We start from the raw sequence: 22,920 nt of genomic DNA, 5'->3' as shown, positions 1-22,920 counted from the left end.
CAGATGCAACCTTTCTGACACTGACCAGGTATTATGCTATGACTGCAGAGGCATTGTTCTCCCACTGTAACACACTCATGTCTAAAGCTATGAGACAATAAACAAAGGCATTGTTGGGGCCGGAGCAGGTTACAGGAAACCCACACAGAAACCCTTGGCGATGAGCACATAAGGTCTGATGTGAGGTGTAAGTACTGACGCAGGTATGACGGTATGTATGGTAGAGTCAAAGAGCGACAGCAGCGTAGAATTAGGGTTTAAATATATCTCTTTGCAGTGGAAGGGAGAGATGGGAGATGGAAGTGGGGAGGCAGAAGGGAGAGAACGAGAGAGTGAGGAGGAAGTATGTGACTTTGGGGTGGGTGTAGGGGCTTGGGGATGGGGAGGGTGCCAGCTTGTTTTATTTCCGGTTGACAAGACTTTGCGCTCCCTTTCTCTCTGTCGCTCCCTCTCTCTTTCATACTCTGCTATTCTTTCTCTGCTTCCCCCATTGCACCCCCCAAACCACCACCCCCTCCCTTTCTATGTTACTTTCCTCCAAGACGTGCCTTGGAGAAAGGAAAGGACTTGACAAGTTCAAAGGTAAAAACTGATAAGAACAGTGGTGGAAGATGCATGTAGACACTTCACTTAAGAAAAGGGATAGCAAGACATGATTAAAAGTAGAGGTCCTGCATTCAGCAGCTTGTAAAAGTGTAATTTTTTTGATGAGTGAACTAACACCATGCTCTAATTTTAATATGTTACATTATCATTATCAATACTGACATGTAAACATATAAGTAGTGCTTTAACGTTACAACTGGTTGAACGCAAACACAGTCAAGCTACTTTCCGTGCTGTTGGGTAAGTCATCCTCTTCACCCTGCGGCTATTCTCTAAAACTGAAATGGAAAAAAAGCTGGCAACTGTTCCACAACTTTGAGTCCAAATGGAAAAGCTTTGGGCTCTGTGGTAAAAGACACCTGAGAGAATTCTGCTAAAAAGTACAAGAGTGCGATTCTTTTTTTTTAAAAACTCCAGAAATAAACACGTTTTTGCTCCTACCGAAAGTGGAAATTACAGCCTCATGATGCTGTTAGCTGATGTTAGGGAGCATTTTCTAAAAATTCTAAATTGCAAGTCAAAAATACGAGACTGCATCCATCTTAGCCAGAGTGAGACACCTCCTTGATGAATGCTCCTTGCTTGCTCATACATACAGACATACTTACATTCATGTCTGAAATGTTTGTAGTAGAAGAATAAAGTGGCAAAAACAGCAAACACTCATGTCCAACAGCCCAAATGTTGAGTACCTGAGAAAATGTACTTTTAATTTAGAAGTTGTGGGTTATATGTGAGAAGGTTGGGTGCCAAAATTGTTCGAATAATGCACAACTAAAAAATATTGTTTAAACCCAGCACACAACCCCCCAACCTATTGTTTTCAAGCCGCTAACCTTTTGTTTTTTTAGAAATCACGGTTGCATCTTATTGTGTTCCAGTTGTTGGAATGTGGTTTAACCCATGTGATCCCAATGTGCCGCGTGCAATAACGTGTGTGTGAGCATGTGTGTGTGTGTGTGTGGGACGGCGTGCGCTTCACTGCAAAGATTCATGTAGCTCCAGGACATGCATTTTTTTTAGTGCATCTTGTTAGTTCATTCCTGTCACCTCTCTCTCCCTCTCCTCCCGCCATCCCTTGCTTTTTCAGCGCTGAAGGGGGGATGGGGAAGGGGAGGTGGACGAGGACTGGGAGGGGAGGCGATGGGGGAGGCGGCGGCGGTGGAGGCAGTCACCATGGTTACAATGCCACGACAAATATTCATCAAGTCGTTAAAATAAAAACAAACTGGAGTGCATTATAATTGCTCTTACTGACTGGATCCAATAATGTGTTCATATATTATGAGTGAGAGGAGCCAAGTGGTTGGGCCCACAGTCACAGAAATGCTGCTGGTGATAAAAAGTAAATATCTGTTGACCTCTAGATGAACACGTGTTACACACACACACACAATAATGCACATTTAAGCTCTTTTTGTGTAACTTTATTTTCCTGTTACCTGCTTGTGGAATTTCCTATACTTTCATGAGTCTCTCCTCTCTTTTCTCTTTGTCCCTCCATCTCTCGCTCCTCCTGTACTGTTGTGTAGCCTCAGGCGATACTGTGATGTGTCCTCCCTCTGTCCCTCCCTCCCTCTCCCTCGCTCTCTGTCCCTGTCACCTTCAATTGCTCTGTGAAACTAGACACACTGCCTGGGGCAGGAGGATGGGGGGACGGGGGAGGCAGGAAGGGAGAGATGCAGGGAGGGAAGAGTGGAAAAAAAAAAGAGAGACAGACAGCTTCATAGACAGACAGAAGGAAAAAGCATTTGGTGACATGTAAGAGAAAGAGGATCGCCATTGCCCAGATGTGTGGCACCCTTTGAAATCCAATCACATCAGTGTTTACAATCTATTGCAACACTCTAATAATGCATCTTAAAACAACAGAAATACATATTCACTCTATTTAGAGCAGTGTTTGACCCTTGACCTGGTTGTGTGTCAGTCAGTGTATCACATTAGGATGCTGTTTATCTTGTGCTGTGTTTGTTGGCTCCACGCAGTCAGACACCTGTTAAACATGTATCCACATCTCCTCTTTTTCCCTCATAACACTGAGCACCGATGCAATCTCAGAGCTAAAGGTATTAAGCACCACGACCTCACGGCCTCTTACAGCACTACTAAAAAGTTCCTGGATATGCTAAACGAGTTGTGAGCCATGATTAAGTTGAACTAACCTTGCTTGCATGACTATTTAGTCATTCAAAATCAATGAGTCAGTATGAAGATTGAGAGACTGGTTTAGAAATACTGAACTCCACACAGGTAGAAAAAGGAGAGAAAGTTTTAAAAAATGGATAAAGGTGACATGAAGCGGCATGAAAGCATGTGGGTGTTTTTTTTCATGCTGATAAGCTTTACCTATCAGCTGATTTATTTTCCGTAATTTTGTGTGCTCTCATTTTACATGTTGGCCTGTTGTATTTAGAGTGTGCTTTTCAGCTTGCTCTTATAGCATCTTGCAAATACCTGAAAGAAAAGGTTTTACAAAGCTTTTACGGGCCCCCATCCATCTGTGAATTTGTGTAAAAAGAAAAGATAGAACATATTGCAGTGAAAACATTGCAATTTAAAGCAGAAGCAGAGATTTTTACAGAAAGGCAGAAATTCAAACTAGATTCATTTCTATTTTTGTATCTGATTCTTCTGTTTTTATTCTAGCTTTTCAACATAATTTGGTATCAAAAATACAAACTCCACCTCCAGAAACGTTGGTAAGTGTTCTTAAAAGCAAGAAGAAAAAAAAAGCAATTTGTACATTCTTCTACATAAACTTGACTTAACAGACTCATAAATGGAATGGTTTCCAGTGTACCCACTAACCAACTAAATGTAAAGAAAAGTATCAATTAATGCCAGCAAAATACAAAACCATACAATAAAAATAGACAGGTCCATGGGTACCATTCTGTTATATCATCCTTCATGTCATCCTTCTTATTAACTTCCCTTTTAACACATTTGGGAACTGAGGATGTTAAATGTCTGAAAAATGCAGAGAAATCTGAATCCATAGAAGATGTGAAAAGAAGATTTTAGTTGCTCAGCAGTTTGGGGTCATTGTTGTCTGGTTCTCTTCTCTATGATCCTTCATACACTTTCACAGGGAGACAGATATGAACTGCAGACGGGCCATTCAAGCACACAATCTGTGTCTGTGAAGTCACTCCGTTGTAAGACCGACAAAATGATGCATTGTCCTGCTGGAAAAAACACGGACTTCCCAGGAAAGATGTCACATTAATAGTAGCATGTGTCTCTTCAGAAATATGAATATGAATGTCTGCATCAGTGATACCTTCATCCATGTGCAACTGATGCATCCCAACACCATTATAGACACTGACTTTTGCACTTTGTTGATACACAGCCTGGATGTTCTTTTTCATCTGTGGCATGTAGAGCTAGATGTCACTTTTTTTCTCAAAAGCCTCTAAAATGCGGACACATCTGACCACAGAACACATGTTTACGGCCTTTCTGTCCATCTGAGATGAGCTTGTGCTCATAGAACTCTGTGGCACTTCTGCACAGAGTTGACAAGTTTGGTTTGTGAAGACGAATTCTTTGGTGGATGCTCCTTTCGTGCAAATTAGAAAACTCTGAAATGAGGCTTGTGGCTCAAATAAGAAAATGTTTGTATAATAATGGACTTAACACCAAGTAAATGGGCAAATTAGGCCTACAGTTAAAGATTAACTGCATGTTATTTCCCACCAACCTGCAGCAGTGAAATGGGAAAATGGAAAGATTGTGCTTTGAGAAGGTCCAATTATTTGGACATAACCATGCTTTTACATCCTCATCACACTTTTTACTGGATTGACACTACCTTGCAAAGTGCTTCGAAGGATGCGAATTTCTGATCACACAAAATACACGTTTTGTTATATTTAAACTCACTAACATACATAAATATCCCTAAATATTGCCCATATGCCTCATCCTGTCTTTTAAATTATGTTCGTGATTTCTTTCTCTTAAAAAATATATTTTTTCAAAAAGACTTATTGTGAACACGATCTACATGCACAGTTGTGTCGAGCTACAGTTGGCCTCAAAGTCTACATGCATAAGACTAAAACTGAGTTATTAACTGGAGTATGCCTGGCACTGGGACGCTGTGGACTGTGAGGAAATGCTCAGGACATTTTGACACTTCTTTCTTTGTGGGAAATCATGTCCTTGTACGCATTACTGAATTCACTGCCCACATGTCTTTAAATGACTTAAGTGGTGACTTTATCAGATGAAGCTTTGATTGGAGGGGCAGGATTTTGTCATAACAGAACGGTGAGTTGACACTTTGTCTCAGTGTGCTGACTTTCAATCACAATTTCTGATATGTTTAACCATCTGACAAAAGAAACAGAAAAGAAACATGGGATTTAGAGCTTTATTGGGAATTTTGACATTTTACAAAAAGATGCAAAATGACAGAACTTTTGGAGATCTGGGAATAGGTGAGCACAAACATGAGTTACTTGGCACTCAACTGCATTATCTGGGGATGTTGGCTTGGTCTCGAGAAGGTCGAATTTGTACGGGAGCAGTTTAATTAAAGCGTTCAATCCAGCTTCAATTGACGGTCCAACCAGTTGGTTCACACACAATAATTCGTTTCTTAAAATGAGGGAGAGGGACATGTTTATCTAGAAGAGACAACCTGTAAACTCACAGAGAGATCAATGTGAATTGTCAGTCCTTGAGTTTCATTGGCTCAGGTGGAAAACTTAGGCGGGAGAAGACTTTTGATTGGCTGCAGCACACAGGTGATCAGTCGCTGGATCGAGGCGTTAACTTAGCTTTCAGTCGACAACGCGGGTAACTACCTAAAACCTCGAATCATAAAGGGATTTTTAATTTATTTTCTCGGCGGAAATACACGTCAAGAAAAATTAATTTATCAAAGGAAATTTAACTTTCTGAAGTCAAGGTTCTGCTTGAGTTTGGACCATTAGATAGAGGTAGAGGGTAAATGTAATGAGGTAGGGGGTAAATGTAAAATAAATCAGATTTTCATGATAGACTTATTCGGCTTCAGCCACCTCAGAAGACGGTTTATTTTGCAGCTGCACCGTGAAACGTCTCAAGATGTCCATAAAGTTCTTGTTCCCTGCCATTTTTTGGTGCTTATCAGGTGAGTCTCGAGCTTGGTGCCCCCTCCCCTCCTCCTCTCTCGCCATAACTGTTCTGCTTTTGTTCGCCTGAAAAATAAACGCTGTGTACTCTTGGCTTATGTCAGTCTGAATTTGTGTTGGACAGTTAAAACGTGACTTGTTCTGGGTGGATAGAACATACTATTGATGTGTTTATTTAGATATTAAGGGTTGTTACGCCGAAGAATGTGGCCGTCCACCGTTAATGGAGAACAGGATTGTGGGGGGCTTGAACGCACCAGATGGGGCTTGGCCGTGGCAGGTGGACATACAGGTAGATCACTCTGACACCACTTTCTTTTTACACTTTCATCCACTGGGTATAAGCTCGTCTTGTATAGGCTTAGCCTGTGGGCAGCTTTGTGTGTGGTTTAGTCTGTGTTTTGATGATCAAACTGACCTGCTGAGAGAGGGCTTATTCGTCTGATGCTGACGTGACTCATTGTTTTTCTCCCTTCGGCCTCAAGACGTCTGATGGTCATATCTGCGGAGGCTCCATCATCAACAAAAACTGGGTCCTGTCAGCTGCACATTGTTTTCCCAAGTAAGAAAGCTGTTCTGAGATTAAGAAAAATAAAAACTCGGCAGGTAAAACTCGAGGCTGTTCTCCTTTTTGCTGACTCTCTTCTTCTTCAACGTCATTTTCTCAACATTTTCGGCAAACAACAGTATTACCTGTTTAGGTCTTAAAAAAAAGAATCTGAAATGTTAAAATGCCAGTATTCAACATTTGATATATTCAGCTGATAAACGCCATATATACATTTTTCTAATGGCTAATAATTTTTAATTTTTTAACCAAATGAAATGTTTGTGTGCACAAAATGTTTACAGAACACAGCAGACAAACAGCTGTTTTTCATGGGATTCATTGCATTTCTTTGGTAACAGTTATACTCAGAATATAACCACGCCCCTCTCAGAGAACACCTGCACAACATAAAACCTCTAAAACCTTAATCTTAGTCACTCTAAATTGTATTGTAGAGGTTTCACATTTCAGCTCCCTTTTGAGTTTCCAGTTTAGCAGGTTTAAATCGGTGTCCGTCTCTCCCCTTTCAGCCCATATGACCTGAGTTCTTACGTTATCTACGTTGGTCGGCACCAGCTGAATGGCGTTAACCCATACCAGTCAACTCATTATGTGAGCCGAGTGGTGGTCCCATCCGGTTACAACGAGCCTCACACTGGCAAAGATCTGGCTCTACTGCAGCTGTCCAGTCCGATAACCTGGTCTGATCACGTCGGCCCTGTGTGTTTGCCCGCCTCCGGCACCCTGTTCCCAGCTGACATGATGTGCTACGTCACTGGCTGGGGGAACATCCGTGAGAACGGTAAAGCTTGCCAATTTCATTCAATTATGTCCGTGTTTGATTACTTTTTTTTTTTTTTACCAAATGCCAAAAGGCTGTTTTGATGAAGTAGATCCATTTACATTAAAGACTAACTGTTAAAGAAAATAACGCTTTATTTTACAATTTGTGTTAATTTTGAGCATAAACTGTGATTACAGGTGTAATCCGTGCCTCAGAAAGTATACTGCAGATTATAAAGTTTGAAAGAGTTAGTTACTTTGTGATTGTTATCAAGTGGGCACAAATGCGTGCTACTTCTCTTTGCACTACTTTCCTTTTACTAACTGGAAATAAATAAATAAAAGGTTCTCCGACATCATCTGTCCGTATCCCCGTCAGTCCCTCTGTTAGGACTCGGGACTCTGCAGGAGGTGCAGGTGCCAATCATCTCCCAGAGTTCATGTCAGGAGATGTATCAAATAGACCCGACGGAGCAGGTGGACATCCTGTATGACATGGTCTGTGCTGGATACCAGGAGGGTGGCAAGGACTCCTGCCAGGTACTGTTGAATCAGCTGTTATTGTGCTGCTGTCTTTCAGAACTTTGACCCTTTATTTTTCCGCAATCATCCACTAGTTTGTTACATCTTCTGTTTAAGCACCTGGATACCTCTCGAGGGTGTAATCTGAATAAGTGTGTGTGTGTTGTCTCCCAAGGGTGACTCAGGAGGGCCTCTAGTCTGCCGCATGATAAATGGGACCTGGGTGCAGGCTGGGGTGGTGAGTTTTGGACTGGGCTGTGCTAACCGAAACAAGCCAGGTGTGTATGCCAGGCTGACCAGCTTCTCAGACTTCATCGTCGATACAATACCAGACATCCGACTGTACGGCCGAGCTCATCGGAGCTGGTATGGGAGTAATGTTGTGTTGGTGGCCTGTCTGTTCACTGCACTGATGCTGCTTTAGGGATGAACTGGGGCAGAATATGAAGGAGATGATCTATAGAAGTCTCACTGAGTGGTCCTAAATAGTAAAGGTGGCTACTTTTATTTGAAATGCACACAAAGCCATACTGAACTTTAAATGAATCTTACATTTTTAGACTTATGACTGTATTAGGAGCTTTGATTCAAAGTAGATTTGATAGTATTGTACGTTAAATCTGAATTATGAGATAAATTATGTATTTTGGATTTGAAATAAATTGTTCATTTGATTCTTAAAGTCAGCTCTCTGCTCTGTTCAGCTTCTGACTACCAGGTTTCTGTAATGTTATGTTTGGATTTAATCTACATTTGATTTTTCCAAAGCTCTTCAAACCTGTCAGGGGAGAATTCTTTTTTTTTCTTAGTGCATAACCCACATGTTTTCATTCTAGTTGTTATGCTTAAATGAAATCAACATAAAATGACCAAATAAGGGCTTCTTCCAAGTTTATTAAATATCCAAGAAGGGTTGATGACAATTTTTTTCTTTTTATTATAAAGCAAGCATGGCATGTCATGGTTTTTAAAAAAAAAAAAAAAAAAGAAAGACTGTTTGGTCATGCCTTTGTACTTTGATGGTTAAAAAAAAACAACATACACGCATCTAGGTGTTGTCTGTGAGGAGTAGGAAGTCAGGCGTCAGGGGGAATGCTATCCGAGAGGATCATGGGAGAGCCGAGCTGCAACTCCTGCTGCAGCGATTCCAGATCAGCTGGAGTCATGCGATGAACCTCACTCCAGTCGGATAAGAGGGAGGCGGAGAGAGGGGCAGAGTCGTAACTGATGGAGATGACAGAAAGGCAGAAACACTGAAAGCAAGTGCTAACCCTGAGAGTCAAAAGTGTCCTGGATAACGGTCGTTATCTGTCCTGCAATGCAAAAACCGGTTCAGATTTAACTCAACTGGTCAAAGTTTTTGAAAAATGGTTTCAAACTTAATGCTATAACAATTTTAGAAGTGTTGTTTTTTTTAAACTTTGTGCTTATAAGGAAGATACAGAAGACATTAGCCGAACCAAAACTTCTAACTTCAAGTAGGCTGAAGACTCGGACTAAAATATTCCCTTGAAATGACAGTGAGGTCTGTTGTTTGAACATATCAGCCACCTGCAAATCCCAAGCTCTGCTCTTTCTCTGCCACAGATAAGTGAAAATAAAGGAAACACCTTAGCCTTTGACCACAGTGAAGGGATCCAGCAGCTGTGTTTTGCTGTGGGTGTATTTTGCTGCTATGGACTGATTCCTCAAAGAGGGAATACTTGCTGCACATGACGTCCAAGTTGTTCAAAGTGAACAGTTCATCCTGATGAGAGTGGTCTCTTCTGGAATGATACGTCTGCCCATAAGCCTCAAATAGAGTAGCTTAATGATTTGTATAGAGAAATGATGTAAATCGTGCTGTGTCCTGCAACAGTCACCAGATCTCAACTCAACATCTATCGTTTGGAAAAATGGGGCCCTAATATCTCCACTACCACCACATACCAAGTTTACAATCTCTTCAGTTTCTCATCCGTTCGTAGTTTCTACATAAAGACATGAATATTCATCTGTTTTTCTGCAGGAGTACTTTGGCCCTTAAGCACATGTTACTAATGCTCAGATAGTATTGGATCTCATTAATTACAAGATACTTTGACAAGACTGTAGAGATTATATAACACAGTTAAGCCATTTGCTTTAACACAACAGCACATTGGATTATGTTATAGCTTACATAGTCAACAACAGTAAAACAGTAGCAAAAAGCTTTGTGCAAAAATCCTAAATTAGATATTAACGTAAGACCAAATCTGTGCAAGTTTTATTGCAATTCTGAGCTCGTTAAAGAAACCGAAATGCCAGTGGCTGTCGGAGACCACTGACAGTCTGAGGTGAATAGGTACAACTCTGGCAGCAAGCCTTTTCTTTAAAAAAAATAAAAACAAATAATTCCTTCCCCAAACAAGCCGCATCAGACCTCACCTGTCCCTGTCACAGTGTTGCAGGTCTGTCAGAGACTGGTTGAGAAGGTCGTCCAGATCAAAGCCCACACCGTACCCTGCTCCGCTGCCCTTAGGGGTGACTGAGAACACAGGAGGCAAGACGTCCTCTACCTGACGGAGGAAAGGTGAAAAAACATTGGGTCAACTGAACTTTGAATCCTTTAGGTTGGTTCAAGCAAGTACTGCCTGATTAAAACAACAATAAATCACAATGCAGACCTGGGACTTTGAGAGCTGCAGTGTCACTGTATGGATGTCTGGGGCAATGGAGGGTCCTTGTTGCCCGGTATCTGTAAATCCTAGGCTGGGGTGAGGCTGAGAGGGTACTCCTAAAGTCCCACAGAGAGGGTTTGTGCTCTGTGCTACAGTTTTCTCTCCTCCGGTGGGACACAGCTTCTCCATCGATCCTGCACTCGCAGGCAAGGAGTTGAGGTTATTCTGACTTCTGATATCCACATTCCCGTTGGTCTCTCTGCTGCTCAGTGTTGGAGCTTTGGGCAAAAACCTCTCCAGTGGGAGCAGCTGAGGCTGAGGGTCAGGTTGGGTTTGACTCTGGGGTTGGAGCTGGGGCTGAAGAAAGCTTGACGGCGGCGGCTGTGACGTCCTGTTTGGTTGTGGTGGCCTCGTCTCCAAATGCTGGCCGCTCCAGTTCCCCAGACAGCTGAATCCACTTTGCCCATTGCTCTCAGTGTGAGATCTGAGGGTGTTATTTTTAACAAATCCACTTGTGACAGCCATTATATCCATCTCTCCACTTACAGCAACAACTATATCTGCCGAAGGCTTCCTCTGGCTCATGGAGAAAGGTAATGGTGGTTGCTGGGCGCTGGGAGGCTGAAACAAGGCTGGCTGGTTAGGTTTCACTTGAGAGATTAACTGCTCGTGAGAGTGAATCTTCCTCAGCTCTTTGTCTGTTTTATTGTTCAATGCTCCTTGAGTGTTATCACAGGTGACTAGACCTCGTTGCGAGTTTACATTACAATCCTTAGTCTTTAATCCGTCGTTATTAGCGGTTTGAGATTTTTCATTGCAGCTATCCATCATCTTTGTCCAGCGCTGCAACAGGCTTTTGTCATTGTCACTGAGCAGAACCCCACGCAGCGAGTCCCCTAGTTTCCCCTCTCTTTTTTCCTTTTCCTTCATTTTTCTCTCCCTCTCTCGTGCTCGTTCCTGCCGCTTCCTTCTTTTCTCCTCCCTTTCTCGTTGACGCTCCTGGGCTGTGACAGGCCGACGCGACTCTGGAACAATAGACAGGGAGGACGATACACCTCCTCCCGAGCCAGTGTCAATTCCCAGGGCCGAGCCACTTCCATCTGCAATGAAGATATCAAATTCTTTTTAAAGGAGGTTTCAAAGACGAGACGTCAGTAAGAGAAGGAGATGTGGGGGGGGAAAAAAACATGAACTTACCACTCCTGGCTCTATGTCTGATCGCTGATTTCAATAAAGCTGCTTTTAGTGCAGTTTTAGTTTCCTCTGAAATGGCACCTTCTTTTCTAGTTCCCTCTGCCGCACATGGAGGAGGCCTCGCATTCTTGGATAGTGATTGTGAAAGGGACTGAGAAAGTGACTGGGCCTGTGCCACCGAAAGCGAAAGGGAAGGTACAGTGGTGGGTAGGGGTGTCATGGTCTGTGCTGGTGCTGCAGTGATGGAGGTGGGAGGCTGGGCCATGGACTGGCTCTGGGTGTTTTGAGCCTGAGGAGCCTGACTGCTTGTTAGCTGTTCCTGTGCCTCACTGTCTCTCATTGTTTCTGATGGAGCATCCTGACTAGACACTGGTGTCGTTAAGTCTATGGTCTCTGGCTGACCGCTGTCAGAGTTGGCACTGGGCATGTCCACATCAACTGGACCACTTTCATTTTTACTGAGGAGATGCAAATTATGGGTCACACGAGGAGGGACAACCTCTAAAAGGGCTGCTGGCTTATTAAAGGTTTTCATTTGATTTGTAAATGCATGGTTCACTTCTGCTGGTGCGAGGTCTTGTTGCTGCTGAGACTTTGCATCTCTCATTTGCTGTTGCTGTATCTGTTGTGTTTGTGAGTGTTGTGCCATTGGAACCAATGTTGATTTAGTCAGGTTGACAGTTGCAGGCCGAGCATTGAACTGGTTGCCGCCTTGTGCGGCAGCTCCACTGTTCACCCTCGGTAAAGGCCTGAACTGCAGCCTTTGACGACAAACCTGTTTTTTCCTATGAAAGTCCTGGATTTCCATCAAAATTGCCTCTTTAATTTGCTCCTTATTCATTGGAAGTTTGTCGAACTCAAAGTCAAAAGCTGGCACACAAATCGGCTCATCATCTGGGTCGTGGTACTTGCCCAGGTAGGGATGCTCCAGTGCCTCCGTGACACTGATTCGTTCTCGTGGATCAAAGCGCAACATGGCCCCCAGCAGGTCTAAAGCTTGTGGTTCAGCTTGTGGATACAGTTTGGCCAAAGGCACAGCTGTCCTTGACGGAAGGCTCTGAACATAGGAGCGCACCCTGTCAGCCCTAATAGCACCGATTAAACCCTCAGGGGGTGTGCCTAACACACTCAAAATGAGCTGGAGCTGGTGTACGTAGTGCTTCCCAGGAAAAAGCTGCTTACGCCCCAACATTTCAGCAAAGATGCAGCCTACAGACCACAAGTCAATGGCCAAACTGTAATGATTCAAAGACAGCAGGAGTTCAGGAGCACGGTACCATCGAGTCGCCACGTACTCAGTCATGAACGAATAAGACTCCTCGGGGTGTGAACTCAGACCCCTTGCCATGCCAAAGTCACCAATTTTTAGCTCACAGTTTTCATTCACCAGCAGGTTAGAGGGTTTGAGGTCACGGTGGATGACGTTGGCAGAGTGCACATACTTGAGGCCTCGGAGCAGCTGGTACAGAAAGTAGCGCGTGTGCTCTGGGGTTAGTGTCTGGGCGGAGTGTATGATCTGGTGAAGGTCACTCTCCATGAGGTCCAAAACTACATACCTGCACACACAGAAAGTGGAGAGATGAGATGAGCTACACTTGCTGCTTACTTGATAATAATATGATGGAGTTATTTCAAGTTATTGACATACAATGAGTGGCCATATGAAAGAAAGATCGTAGTAGTGATGTACAAGTCGACAGAAGCCAATTAATTTTGTAGTTATGAGTCATCCTTCATGTATTAAACAATGGTTTAATCAGTTAAGTCATGTCAGGAATTCTGAGCACAATCTGAGTCTTGTTTTAATGCAAATAATTCATCATCTTTTCTGGTAAATATATTTGATTTATTCTTAAGTGATAACTAGTGAGATTATTATTAACTTCAACTAGTTAAAAAGTGACATCATAATGGAATAATATACATTTTTGTCAATGTGTTAATACAATTTCAGATTCTTTTTCTGTCTTTTTTTTTAAATCTGAGGAGTTTAATGGCTTTTCTGGCCTGAGGTGTTGCATATGTTATCTGTTACATTACAGTAAAAATAAAAGGTACGCACACAGACTTGAAGGCGGAGTGAGGAAGGTTCGGCTGCAGGATGTCCTTGATGGCGATAATATTGTCATGTTTGAAGTGCTTGAGAATCTTTAGTTCTCTTAGTGTTCGTTTGGCATTTGTCACCACTTCAAAAGCATTGGAGATCTTCTTTATTGCCACCTGCTGGCCTGTGAAAAGCCAATGCAGAACAGAGATTGAAACAGTGTTGGAGGGGTAGCCTCTGCTGATAATGAACTTCCATATGAATTACGACTTATAGTAAACAGAGAGTATATTTTCTGTCTTCTCTTTCTATCAGGCCTACCATTGTCCCTTCTTCTGGCAGATGAAACAACGCCATAAGCCCCAGTGCCAATGGTCTCTATGACATCATACTCCTCTCCAACGTCGAACTTCACATCTAGAGAGTGTGCTTTAAGCAAAGCCAGGTTTTTTGCTGCTGTGCTGGTGTCTGTGGTGCTGCCTGTCGGCTCAACTCCACACTGATTCTGGTTTGTTCTGCTTTTATCAGTGGCCATTCTGTCAGAAGAAGCCACAACTTGACCATTTTTCCCATCTCCACCTTCTTTAGTTGACATTTTTCTGAAAAGAATACAAGAAAAAAAAGCTAAGTGACAGACATTCAGTGATATCTTCTGACAAGTTCTTCAATGCACAGCTTGTTCAGTGTGTGGCCTATCAGCACACCATGAATACTGGTCTCACAAATCCTATATAAAAGCCTTAATCTGTTTCATATTGTCTCTATTGCTCACGCTTACTCCATTTGAGGGTTTGGCTTATGTGCCCGATCCAGGAACCCCTGAGTCTGAACAGGGTCATGCTTTGGGACACATACAGAGGTGCAGATTAGCATGAGCCTCAATGCAAGTCTGTCAAAATGTAATTGGACTGTTGCACAGCTCTCCTTCCTTTTCAGACAAAAGGACGTTTAGTTAGTAGAGGGCCGAGTTAAATTAAAACAGATGAAAAGTGATATTCCGCAAATATACATTAATATTACAGCCAGGGTCTGAAAAACACTATAAAAGCATTTGAAAAGTAAAACTTGTATATGGCAAATATGTAATATTATTGAAGGCATGTTGAGTGTTATGCATTTGACTCTGTTGTGATGTATCAATGGTTTTAATGATAATGCTTTATAGGAAATCAGGTCAACCTGAGATGCTGCCTAAGTAGAAGCAAGGGAATTTAAATCCTATATATCATGACGTTTATCGATCTAGTGTATTACACAGGTAGCAATTAAGAGACTTGATGGCTAAAATTATCCCTTGAATTGGTTATTTCAATAATAGTTCAATGATCATTTCCTGCAGCCCCAATGAGCCAATTCACACCTTTCCCTAAGAGTCAGTCAATAATTAAGATGTAGTAGTCGCAGCACAGGTAAAGTTGTTCCAGATTTGAAATAACAATAATAATGATGCAACTTTTCAGGTCTCTCGATTAAAAACTATGTATTTTCAGTCTTGAATGCTGACATAGTTGCATCGTGAGTGAACTATTAAAGAAGATGAGGCGAGACCAGCGGGCTGTTAAGTAACTTCACACCGCTAGGCCTGAAGTGGGCATAACCTGTAGCTCTCATTCAGACGTCTTCAAGAAAATAGCTAGAGACAAACTTACAAGAAGGTGGCGAAAAAGTCATGTTGGCGTTCGCTCAACGTGGACAAAGAGCCAAGTACATGATAAAGGTGAAGCCTTACCCACTTCTTGACGCAGGGGCGTAGGCTATCTAACGTTACCTGAAGCTCTGGCTCTCTACAAGCCGTTATGCCATGCCTTCCTTGGTTTTATAACGAACCTGGACTATACAAGTACGTGTTTGCAAACAACGCAATATACTTTAAACGTGAGAGCCTACTACAACATCTGTATTGATGTTATTAATCCCGAAATCGCACGACTTTTTGTTGTTTTGTCTGCCGCTTCCTCATACAGTTCCGTGTATGGGTTTGAGTGCCATGTAGCAGACCAATTGGAAGAGGGGTGCTTTGGATCGATCGTCCAATAGGACAAGAGAACGTAGATGAGAGGCGGAGCTTTACGGTAAAACGTAAGGTCGGCTTTTTTTTCTATTTATTTTTGAGTGGTGACGTCGTTTTAGGCAGCGTAGTTGATTTCTGGTAGGGGCCACATTAGGGCAAAATTACCTGCCACCATATATTGGCTGCTATATTTGTGCCAAACAATCCTGAGACGACTGCGAACACTTTGAATGGTGGTGATACTGCGATAGTAAGCTATGATAGTATGGCTGAAAAGAAAGAAACCAAAAAAAAAAATCTAACGAAAAGAGATATAAAGTTGGACACCTGGGATTATTTTACCCACATCACGATTCGTTCATTTAAAAATATTTGAACACAATCAAATTAGAATTGTACGTAAGATTATCTATAGTGTATTTTCATTTGGAAAACGGTCATTTGGGCCTTAAAAAGAAAATAATACAAAAAGTCTCATATTTTATTATAACACCGATATTCTATTCTTGAATCATAAGCATTGATAATTAAATCAAATAAATACAACTATGGCGAACCAGAGTCATAGGGTATTATCATATCTAACACCATTGAAATGCCACAAAATGTTCCAGAAATGTTGAATTTGGACATTTTCTTTTTCGCTTTATGCACTTTTCCTTAGATAGTAATAATGCTTCGCGGTCATTTTGGATGCTGGATTTGTACTCAATGGCATTGCTACTTTTGTGGGTAAATTTAAGGGATTCCTGCAGTAGATAGCTGCTATGGCGTCCATGAACTGTGTCGGAGGTTATTTACATTCTACCCAAAGGACGAAACAGACCGAAGTCCACAGTAAATAAGCAGAAACAACAACAACAAAAGAAAAACCGCCCACCTGACCCAACATCTGGAGCCGACCCTCCAATGAGAGGCACGTACAAAACTCGTGCAGACCAATCAGAAGTGAGTATCTGTGGCGTAACACGTCGCTTTGGGTAGGAGGACTCTTGAGTGAAATTTGAAAGACTAATTAGATATTGGCGATTTAAGCTTTCATTTCGTTGCCTATATCGTGCTACAAGTTCATCCGGAAGTGTCCAAATGGCTGTGGCTCAGGGTGTTCCGGGATGGGAGAGAAAAATGCGCATAGTTTTGTGCCTTTTCGGTTTGGTTTTGTCTGTTTATGCCCTCCATGTCGAGCTGTCCAGAGAGAGAGACCCAGATTACAGGGCGATGTGCGACCTGGGGGAGTCTGTGAGCTGCTCCAAAGTTTTTACCTCCAGGTAGGATTTCATTCCTCATGTTGTTGACTGCTCAATCCACGACCTCAAGCAACGACTGATGCATGTCTGATTATACGGTATTTCCAAGCCTCATTCATTGCCACGTGTTAACAAATTCCTCTGGAAATACCTCACTTCAAGGGCTATTCTACACGGTGAGAACACAGAAATTCTCTGATATTTCATGTGGGGTGGCCTTTTATTTTTCTTGTTCCAAGAATCTGCCATCCTGATTTTATATATATATATATACAGATATTGTATTATAGATTTAGATGCACTTTATTATTCTCATGGCGAAATTACCATACAAATGTGGTATATGTATATATATGTGTGTGTGTGTGTGTGTGTGTCTATTTCCAAGAATGTGTTGACCTGACTGTTGCTACTTCTTTTTTCCCTCTTTGGCAGATGGGGACGGGGATTTGGTTTGGTCCAATTCTTTGTGGCCAAAGATAGTCCTCTAAACCAGCCCAACAGTGTGCTTGGCATCTTATTTTACACTCTGCAAATGAGCCTTGGTTAGTCTGTGATTGAAAATTACAGTGCTCAGCCTGAAAGTCCTCAGTTTATCATAGTTTGGCTGAATTTCAGTTATTTAAAATTATATATTGTTGTTTTTAAACATGCTGAGGGACTGAGATCATGTGTTTATTGTTATTGCAGGACTCTCTTTGTCTAAAAAGGCAGCCTTGGCCTTGGTCCTCTCCTCCTGGGTGTCCGTGGCTGGCTCACTTTATCTTGCATCCATTCTGGCCTTTGTTCTGGGAGATTTCTGCATGGTTTGTGTGTCAACATACATTATCAATTTTGTACTGCTCTATACCAACCTGAAACGCAAGACGGCAATTGAAGGACTGAAGGAAAAGACTGGGTAGAAAAATGCTACCTGCAGAATTCAACACATTCTTTTTTCCAAAGCTGACCTGCGGCTACACTGGATCTGAAATCGCAGACTCTCTCCCTCAGTTTTCTTTAACATTGTCAGAGAAAAGCAACTGGAGATTAATCTAAAAAAAATTATTAGATTATTTCAGTACAGACATTAGAGAGAAAAACAGCAGATATTTTTGTAAATCATTGTGCATTTGTGATCTTGATTACATATCTCTGAACAATACCTCCCGTTTGACGTGATTTAATTCTGTGAGGACAGTACAGTTGCGAAGCTGTGTCACGCAATTACTTAGTTCCGCCAGCAGATGGTGCTAAATACTCAGTTTAACTTCACAGTAAGTTTATTATTTGCATGTATTTCCTACTGACAGTGAACACAGGTTAAAACCCTATAATGCCTGACCAAAGAAATAATGGACAAACAATTTAAATTTATTTTTCTTTATTTGGGCCTTTTAATAAAATGTGAAAAAAATAACTTGCATGTCTTTTTTTTTGTTTGTATCAAATTTGATATAAATATTTCCTTCACCTTTTTACCTTAATCTAAAATGCAAAAAAAAAAAGTTGCTTCAGCAATGCCTCTCCTGGACAAAAGCAGCTTGGGGGCTTATGGGATTCAGCCATTTTGGAATGTGCGGTGTGATGTTTTGGAATTATTGTAATGCAAAAGGAATCCACCAGGGGGCAGAAGACAAGCGTCAGATTGTATAAAACTGGGTTTTGAGCAAAGTTTTTACCAAATGGTGATGCAATAGGTCTCAGAAATGTATGTATTAAATATGATGCCCACGGTTTAGTTTAGTTTTATGTTTTAAGAACATTTATAAATGGCAATATTTACATTATGCATTGCAAAAAAAAATAAAATAAATAACCTTAGATCTCGCTCCCTTTACTTTCAAAGGGAATTCAAAACAATTTCTCCGAACATGGAAACTGCTCATTAGTATGTTGTTCAGTGTCACAGATGTTTCTCTGTGGGGAAAAAGAGACTCATGTCTTATCTAATTTCAAAAGCCAGAAGTGAAGCCGTGACAGTGGGAAAATGATCGACTACAGCTTCAAAGGAAACTTAAAAGTACCGGTAACTACAGAGCAACAGTCTTACAGGACAAAATGCATAGCTTATACTATCACAGAGAAGAATAGATCTAACAACACTTCTTCTTGCAGATTTACACCAGAGGGAAAAAAATGCAGAGAAGTAGGCACTCTTAAGCCTAACAACTGCTGTACTTCCTCTGCAAATGTGACACCATTTACAGAGGAAGTGATGATGCACACTGACATGTCCTGAAGGTCCAAGCCATTGCCGCTAGTGGTCTTGGTATCTATCAGTGGTGTCGGTTGAGTGGGGACAACATGCCCCGTGTAAAATGGTGGGCCTGAAGTTCTGCATCATGTTGGTTACTTTGGATGCTTGTTGAGTTTGAGTCAGCTGATCAGGGGATCTAAATGTCTGACTTCATCAAAGCTTCTGGTGATCACATTGTTTTAAGGTCCATTGTCCATAAAACTGTTTTATCTGAATTTATTAAGAGCACTTTCACGAGACTAACAATATCAATATCATGTATTTTTATACTCTTAGACCCTTATGAGACACATATCATAATTCACTGTACAGTGACAAAGACGCAGAGAATTTATCTAATTTATCTTGGGGAATTCTAGATTTTAAATTACTAAAATGAAATGATACGAACCGGATTATAATACCTTATAAACAAGACAGCTTTAAGTATAGTGACGCTAAAGTACAGAGTAATACTGTAACAGTTAGAACTTATGAGCAATACTTGCCGGATGATATGAGTGTAAGGACAGTTCTAAATTAGCATAAAAGACAACACCTAGTCTTACTTTACCAAAGCACACAACTTAACATTTTATTTTAGACAGAAAAGGGTGCCATGGTGACATTGAACTTAACCTGAACCTCTGCAGCTCGATGTAGACTTTAACACCAGTGACTCATGGGCCGTTTTATTCTTTAAATACTTGACTGATATCTTTCACCAAGCCCAAAGACGAAAATTATGATTTAAAAAGTTTACAAGAGATCAAAGATGTCACACAAACAAGTTGCAAAAGACAAACGTGAAGAACCAAAAATGTGCCAACAATTTCATTTGGGTGCAAAAGTTAAACTGCAGTATGAAAACCTATAGGTCAAAAGTTACATACAATGTCCAACTTCATCCCACTTTATCCTAAAAGAATTGTAAGTTGAAGATTTCATATCCTCATCCTTACTTTATTCTATCATCAATCACCAACACTTTACTTCTTCATTAGGTAAAAGTTTCCTGTTTAGTGCTCAAGATTTGTGATACTAGTCACTATGACAAAGCTATTTTTCCTGTAAAAGAGGGGGGGGGGCAGAGACAATAGATGATTAAGGAAAGCTGCAATTGACTTTACTATGTCATATTTCTGCCTATCATGATGGACAGGAAAAGGTTGCAGCTTGCATATTCAAGCGGTGAAGCAACATTTTTTCGACAATGCGTAAAATTTAAACAAAACCAAATGTGATGAATTAAGAAATAGATAAAACCCTGTATTTAAACAAAGATAGCATAAATACATTGATGTTTAAAGAGCCTCCCTAGTGCCATGCTGTAGGAAAGCTCTGGAAGCAGAGAAAAAAGTCTTACTATTAGACACTATCCATTTGAGACCATTTGGTGATGGACTTAGTATTATTCTTATCATTTTATATGAGTTATTACTGCAAATAATCTGATTGCCTGTACACATGCCTGTTCTATCATTTCATGTAATCCAATAGTGGGCACTGGAACAAAACACAACAACCAGTGTGCGGTGTGCGGATGGTGCTAGCTGTTTCAGTTGAGAGTCTGATACCACAGCAACTAATTTTTAACTTCCTTTTCCGTTTTAACTTAGCTGTTTACTTATTATAGCTCTTTGCTTCGTGTTTCCTGGTTAGCTTCATGCACTTAAACAGCTTTGCTTTGGATTGGAAACTTACTTAGAGTACGGAAACTATTACAGTTTGAGTTAAAACACTGATGACGATATTAATTGGTGACAACACCCTGATAAACCTACCAGTAGGCACAGCAGGTACCTACAGACTCATGCTACCGCTGAGAGGTAAACTGAGCTTGTGTTGCTGTAACAGGCAGGGAAAAGCCTGCATCCCAGCCTTCACACGAAGGTTACTCTGAAACTTGTCACCCACCTAAATATTTCTGCACACCAACTGTGGAAAGTGCAGACTGAGGTTTGACATTGTTTTGTTGAAATAAGAGGGACCTTCCCTTAAACAGACATCTTCTTGATGGCAGTATAAGCTGCTCAAAAACCCTCATATATTGTGCAGCATTGATGGTGCTTGCACAGATGTGATGCAAACTAATTTCAGTCATCAGTCATGGATGCTGGATCTTTTGCACAGAGATTTCATAGATTCTCTAAATCTTTTGAGTTTGCTATTTATTACCGAGACGCCGATATCCGTAAATCTTTTCAAATCTAATGCTGGGTGTTGTTTGAATATTTGCTTATGTCAGTTTACAGTGTTTCACAGAAAGCCCAATTCTTCCACCTCTGCTCTTTTCCGACCTACACATGCAACTGACCCAATCAGCTCTGAGATGTTCCAATAGGTCTTCTTTGTGGCATTACACAACTCTTCCAGTCACCCTGTCACAACTTTTTGGAAACACGCTGCTGCTACTCAAATTGTTAATTACAATATGTTAATCAAAGAAATCTGAGCATTTTTCAATTTCAGTCTTTGAACCATCTCTTTTGAAACCAGGCAGTACAGATGAAAGACATGAACTAGATGTCACTAATTTGGCACGAAAGTAATATTGTGTGATTGAAGATAATTAGCAAACATGGGCATTATCTGGTTGTTTGTCAGACTCTTTTTCCATTTGACAAATAAAGATGTGACAGAATGAAAAGCTCAGTAGCTATCTTAAGCAAGAAGTGTGTCAGTTTGTCCGTTTCTGTTTTTCTGCTGCATGTCATCTGCAAAACATACAGCAACAGAACGCTTGACCACACTCCAGGAAGAAGTACATGCATGAGTCTGGTGTCAGGCTTTCATCTTGGTGACTGAGCAATGCAAATGGTCTGTTTAAACCTATATCAAGAATCATCAACATGTTTAGTCAGAATTAAGAATAACGATGATCTGATAGTGGTTTTAGGATTTGGTGCATCTGCTGCAGTGCTGTTTTTTACATTTTTTTTTTATCTCATATGATAACCAAACATTTCAACGTACATCATTGACACATAGTGAAACGATTACTGCATCGTCTTCATGTTCCAGGTCATCACTGATAAAAACTGACTGTGTCTCACAAACGCGTTACACAAATGTAAGGAGTTTAATCAGAGTTAATGATAGCACCCACAAACTAAACTTTGTACCTCATCTGTCATTTCCTGTTTTTTTTCTCTCCATATATGTATTTTTTAAATGGCAGGGAGACATTTTAGAATGTTGTTATCTTATTGTACTGAAAAATATGACGTCAACACAACATCCTGTAATATATTTTCTGCCCTTCTTCTTCATTTCATTTCAAACATAAGAGCTGCTTCTTGTATGTGTTTTCTTAATGCATCCTTACCCAAAACTCCACGTTTCAATTTTGCAGGTCTTTAGTGACCTTTACTGTCATTAATTACAAGTTTCTACAGTTATGTGTTAACTTATTAACTGTTAGTTTACATGTGAGGTAGGTACATTTATCAGTGACTGATAATCATTATAAAGTAAAGTAATTATAACTTCCTGTTTAGTTTTACAGCACTTCTTCACAGTGTGTGAATGTTTTTTTAATGTACGTAATACTGATGCCTCTCAGAAGCCTTAAAAGAGGAACAGCATTATGTGGCATTATGTGTGTTTTTCTCTGGTTGTCTCTTTAATGGAAACAAAGCAGAAGGACAGGCTCATAGAATCAAAAGTTAGTAGCCTAATATTGGCACAAGGGTAAAGAAGTTAATGACGACTTTAACACTTTGTTGTCACAAATACACTCCAAACTGGCAGCAGTGCAGTAGAAAGGCCGTCCATCTGAGTATTAATCTAATCAGAAATATCGAAAATGTGCCGAATGTATTTTTGAATAATGACATTGATAAAAACAACATTCTGTCAAATCATGACAGCATCAATAGAGCTCATCCTGAGAGCATGAGTAACATACAGGTCTGTGAAACATAATTTTATCATTCTATGTGTTCAACTACCGATCCTCAACACATCATAAA

The 22,920-nt window shown here is 40.9% G+C and overlaps 3 protein-coding genes across 6 annotated transcripts; 2 read left to right on the top strand and 1 right to left on the bottom strand.

The window, feature by feature from the left end:
• Window positions 1–5,381: 5,381 nt before the first annotated feature.
• On the top strand, window positions 5,382–8,264 carry LOC140277987 (serine protease 33). Its single transcript, XM_072372857.1, has 6 exons — window positions 5,382–5,734; window positions 5,915–6,027; window positions 6,221–6,297; window positions 6,816–7,087; window positions 7,448–7,608; window positions 7,766–8,264. Exons 1-6 carry the CDS (start codon window positions 5,689–5,691, stop codon window positions 8,012–8,014), a joined length of 918 nt encoding a protein of 305 aa, XP_072228958.1. The 5' UTR covers window positions 5,382–5,688; the 3' UTR covers window positions 8,015–8,264.
• Window positions 8,265–8,483: 219 nt separating this feature from the next.
• On the bottom strand, window positions 8,484–15,452 carry mapk7 (mitogen-activated protein kinase 7). Of its 4 annotated transcripts, none has more exons than XM_072372853.1 (7): window positions 15,200–15,452; window positions 13,792–14,069; window positions 13,489–13,654; window positions 11,430–12,982; window positions 10,239–11,332; window positions 10,000–10,130; window positions 8,484–8,814 (listed from the first exon to the last, which is right to left on the bottom strand). In XM_072372853.1, the coding sequence occupies exons 2-7, from the start codon at window positions 14,063–14,065 to the stop codon at window positions 8,667–8,669; spliced, it is 3,366 nt and encodes a 1,121-aa protein (XP_072228954.1). In that variant the 5' UTR covers window positions 14,066–14,069; window positions 15,200–15,452; the 3' UTR covers window positions 8,484–8,666. The 4 variants fall into 4 exon arrangements, with proteins under 4 accessions (XP_072228954.1, XP_072228955.1, XP_072228957.1 ...); XM_072372854.1 differs by having other exon boundaries at window positions 15,239–15,452; XM_072372856.1 differs by having other exon boundaries at window positions 15,358–15,450.
• A 980-nt stretch (window positions 15,453–16,432) lies between these two features.
• On the top strand, window positions 16,433–17,872 carry vkorc1 (vitamin K epoxide reductase complex, subunit 1). Its single transcript, XM_072372858.1, has 3 exons — window positions 16,433–16,749; window positions 17,164–17,273; window positions 17,419–17,872. Exons 1-3 carry the CDS (start codon window positions 16,568–16,570, stop codon window positions 17,628–17,630), a joined length of 504 nt encoding a protein of 167 aa, XP_072228959.1. The 5' UTR covers window positions 16,433–16,567; the 3' UTR covers window positions 17,631–17,872.
• The last annotated feature ends 5,048 nt before the right edge of the window (window positions 17,873–22,920 follow it).

This window comes from Leuresthes tenuis, unplaced genomic scaffold (genome assembly GCF_036924035.1).
Source record: "Leuresthes tenuis unplaced genomic scaffold, fLeuTen1.0.hap1 SCAF_20, whole genome shotgun sequence".
NCBI lineage: Eukaryota > Metazoa > Chordata > Actinopteri > Atheriniformes > Atherinopsidae > Leuresthes > Leuresthes tenuis.
This window is presented reverse-complemented; position numbering and strand designations above follow the sequence as displayed.

Excerpts from the sequence above, each read along its gene's own strand:
- vkorc1 (XM_072372858.1), top strand. The coding sequence starts at position 16,568 with ATGGCTGTGGCTCAGGGTGTTCCGGGATGGGAGAGAAAAATGCGCATA. Across the intron at positions 16,750-17,163 it reads TCCAAAGTTTTTACCTCCAG|ATGGGGACGGGGATTTGGTT; the intron begins GTAGGATTTCAT and ends CCTCTTTGGCAG. Across the intron at positions 17,274-17,418 it reads CACTCTGCAAATGAGCCTTG|GACTCTCTTTGTCTAAAAAG; the intron begins GTTAGTCTGTGA and ends TTGTTATTGCAG.
- LOC140277987 (XM_072372857.1), top strand. The coding sequence starts at position 5,689 with ATGTCCATAAAGTTCTTGTTCCCTGCCATTTTTTGGTGCTTATCAG. Across the intron at positions 5,735-5,914 it reads CATTTTTTGGTGCTTATCAG|ATATTAAGGGTTGTTACGCC; the intron begins GTGAGTCTCGAG and ends GTGTTTATTTAG. Across the intron at positions 6,028-6,220 it reads CGTGGCAGGTGGACATACAG|ACGTCTGATGGTCATATCTG; the intron begins GTAGATCACTCT and ends TTCGGCCTCAAG.
- mapk7 (XM_072372853.1), bottom strand. The coding sequence starts at position 14,065 with ATGTCAACTAAAGAAGGTGGAGATGGGAAAAATGGTCAAGTTGTGGCT. Across the intron at positions 12,983-13,488 it reads CACTCCGCCTTCAAGTCTGT|GTATGTAGTTTTGGACCTCA; the intron begins GTGCGTACCTTT and ends CTGTGTGTGCAG. Across the intron at positions 10,131-10,238 it reads TGCAGCTCTCAAAGTCCCAG|GTAGAGGACGTCTTGCCTCC; the intron begins GTCTGCATTGTG and ends TTCCTCCGTCAG.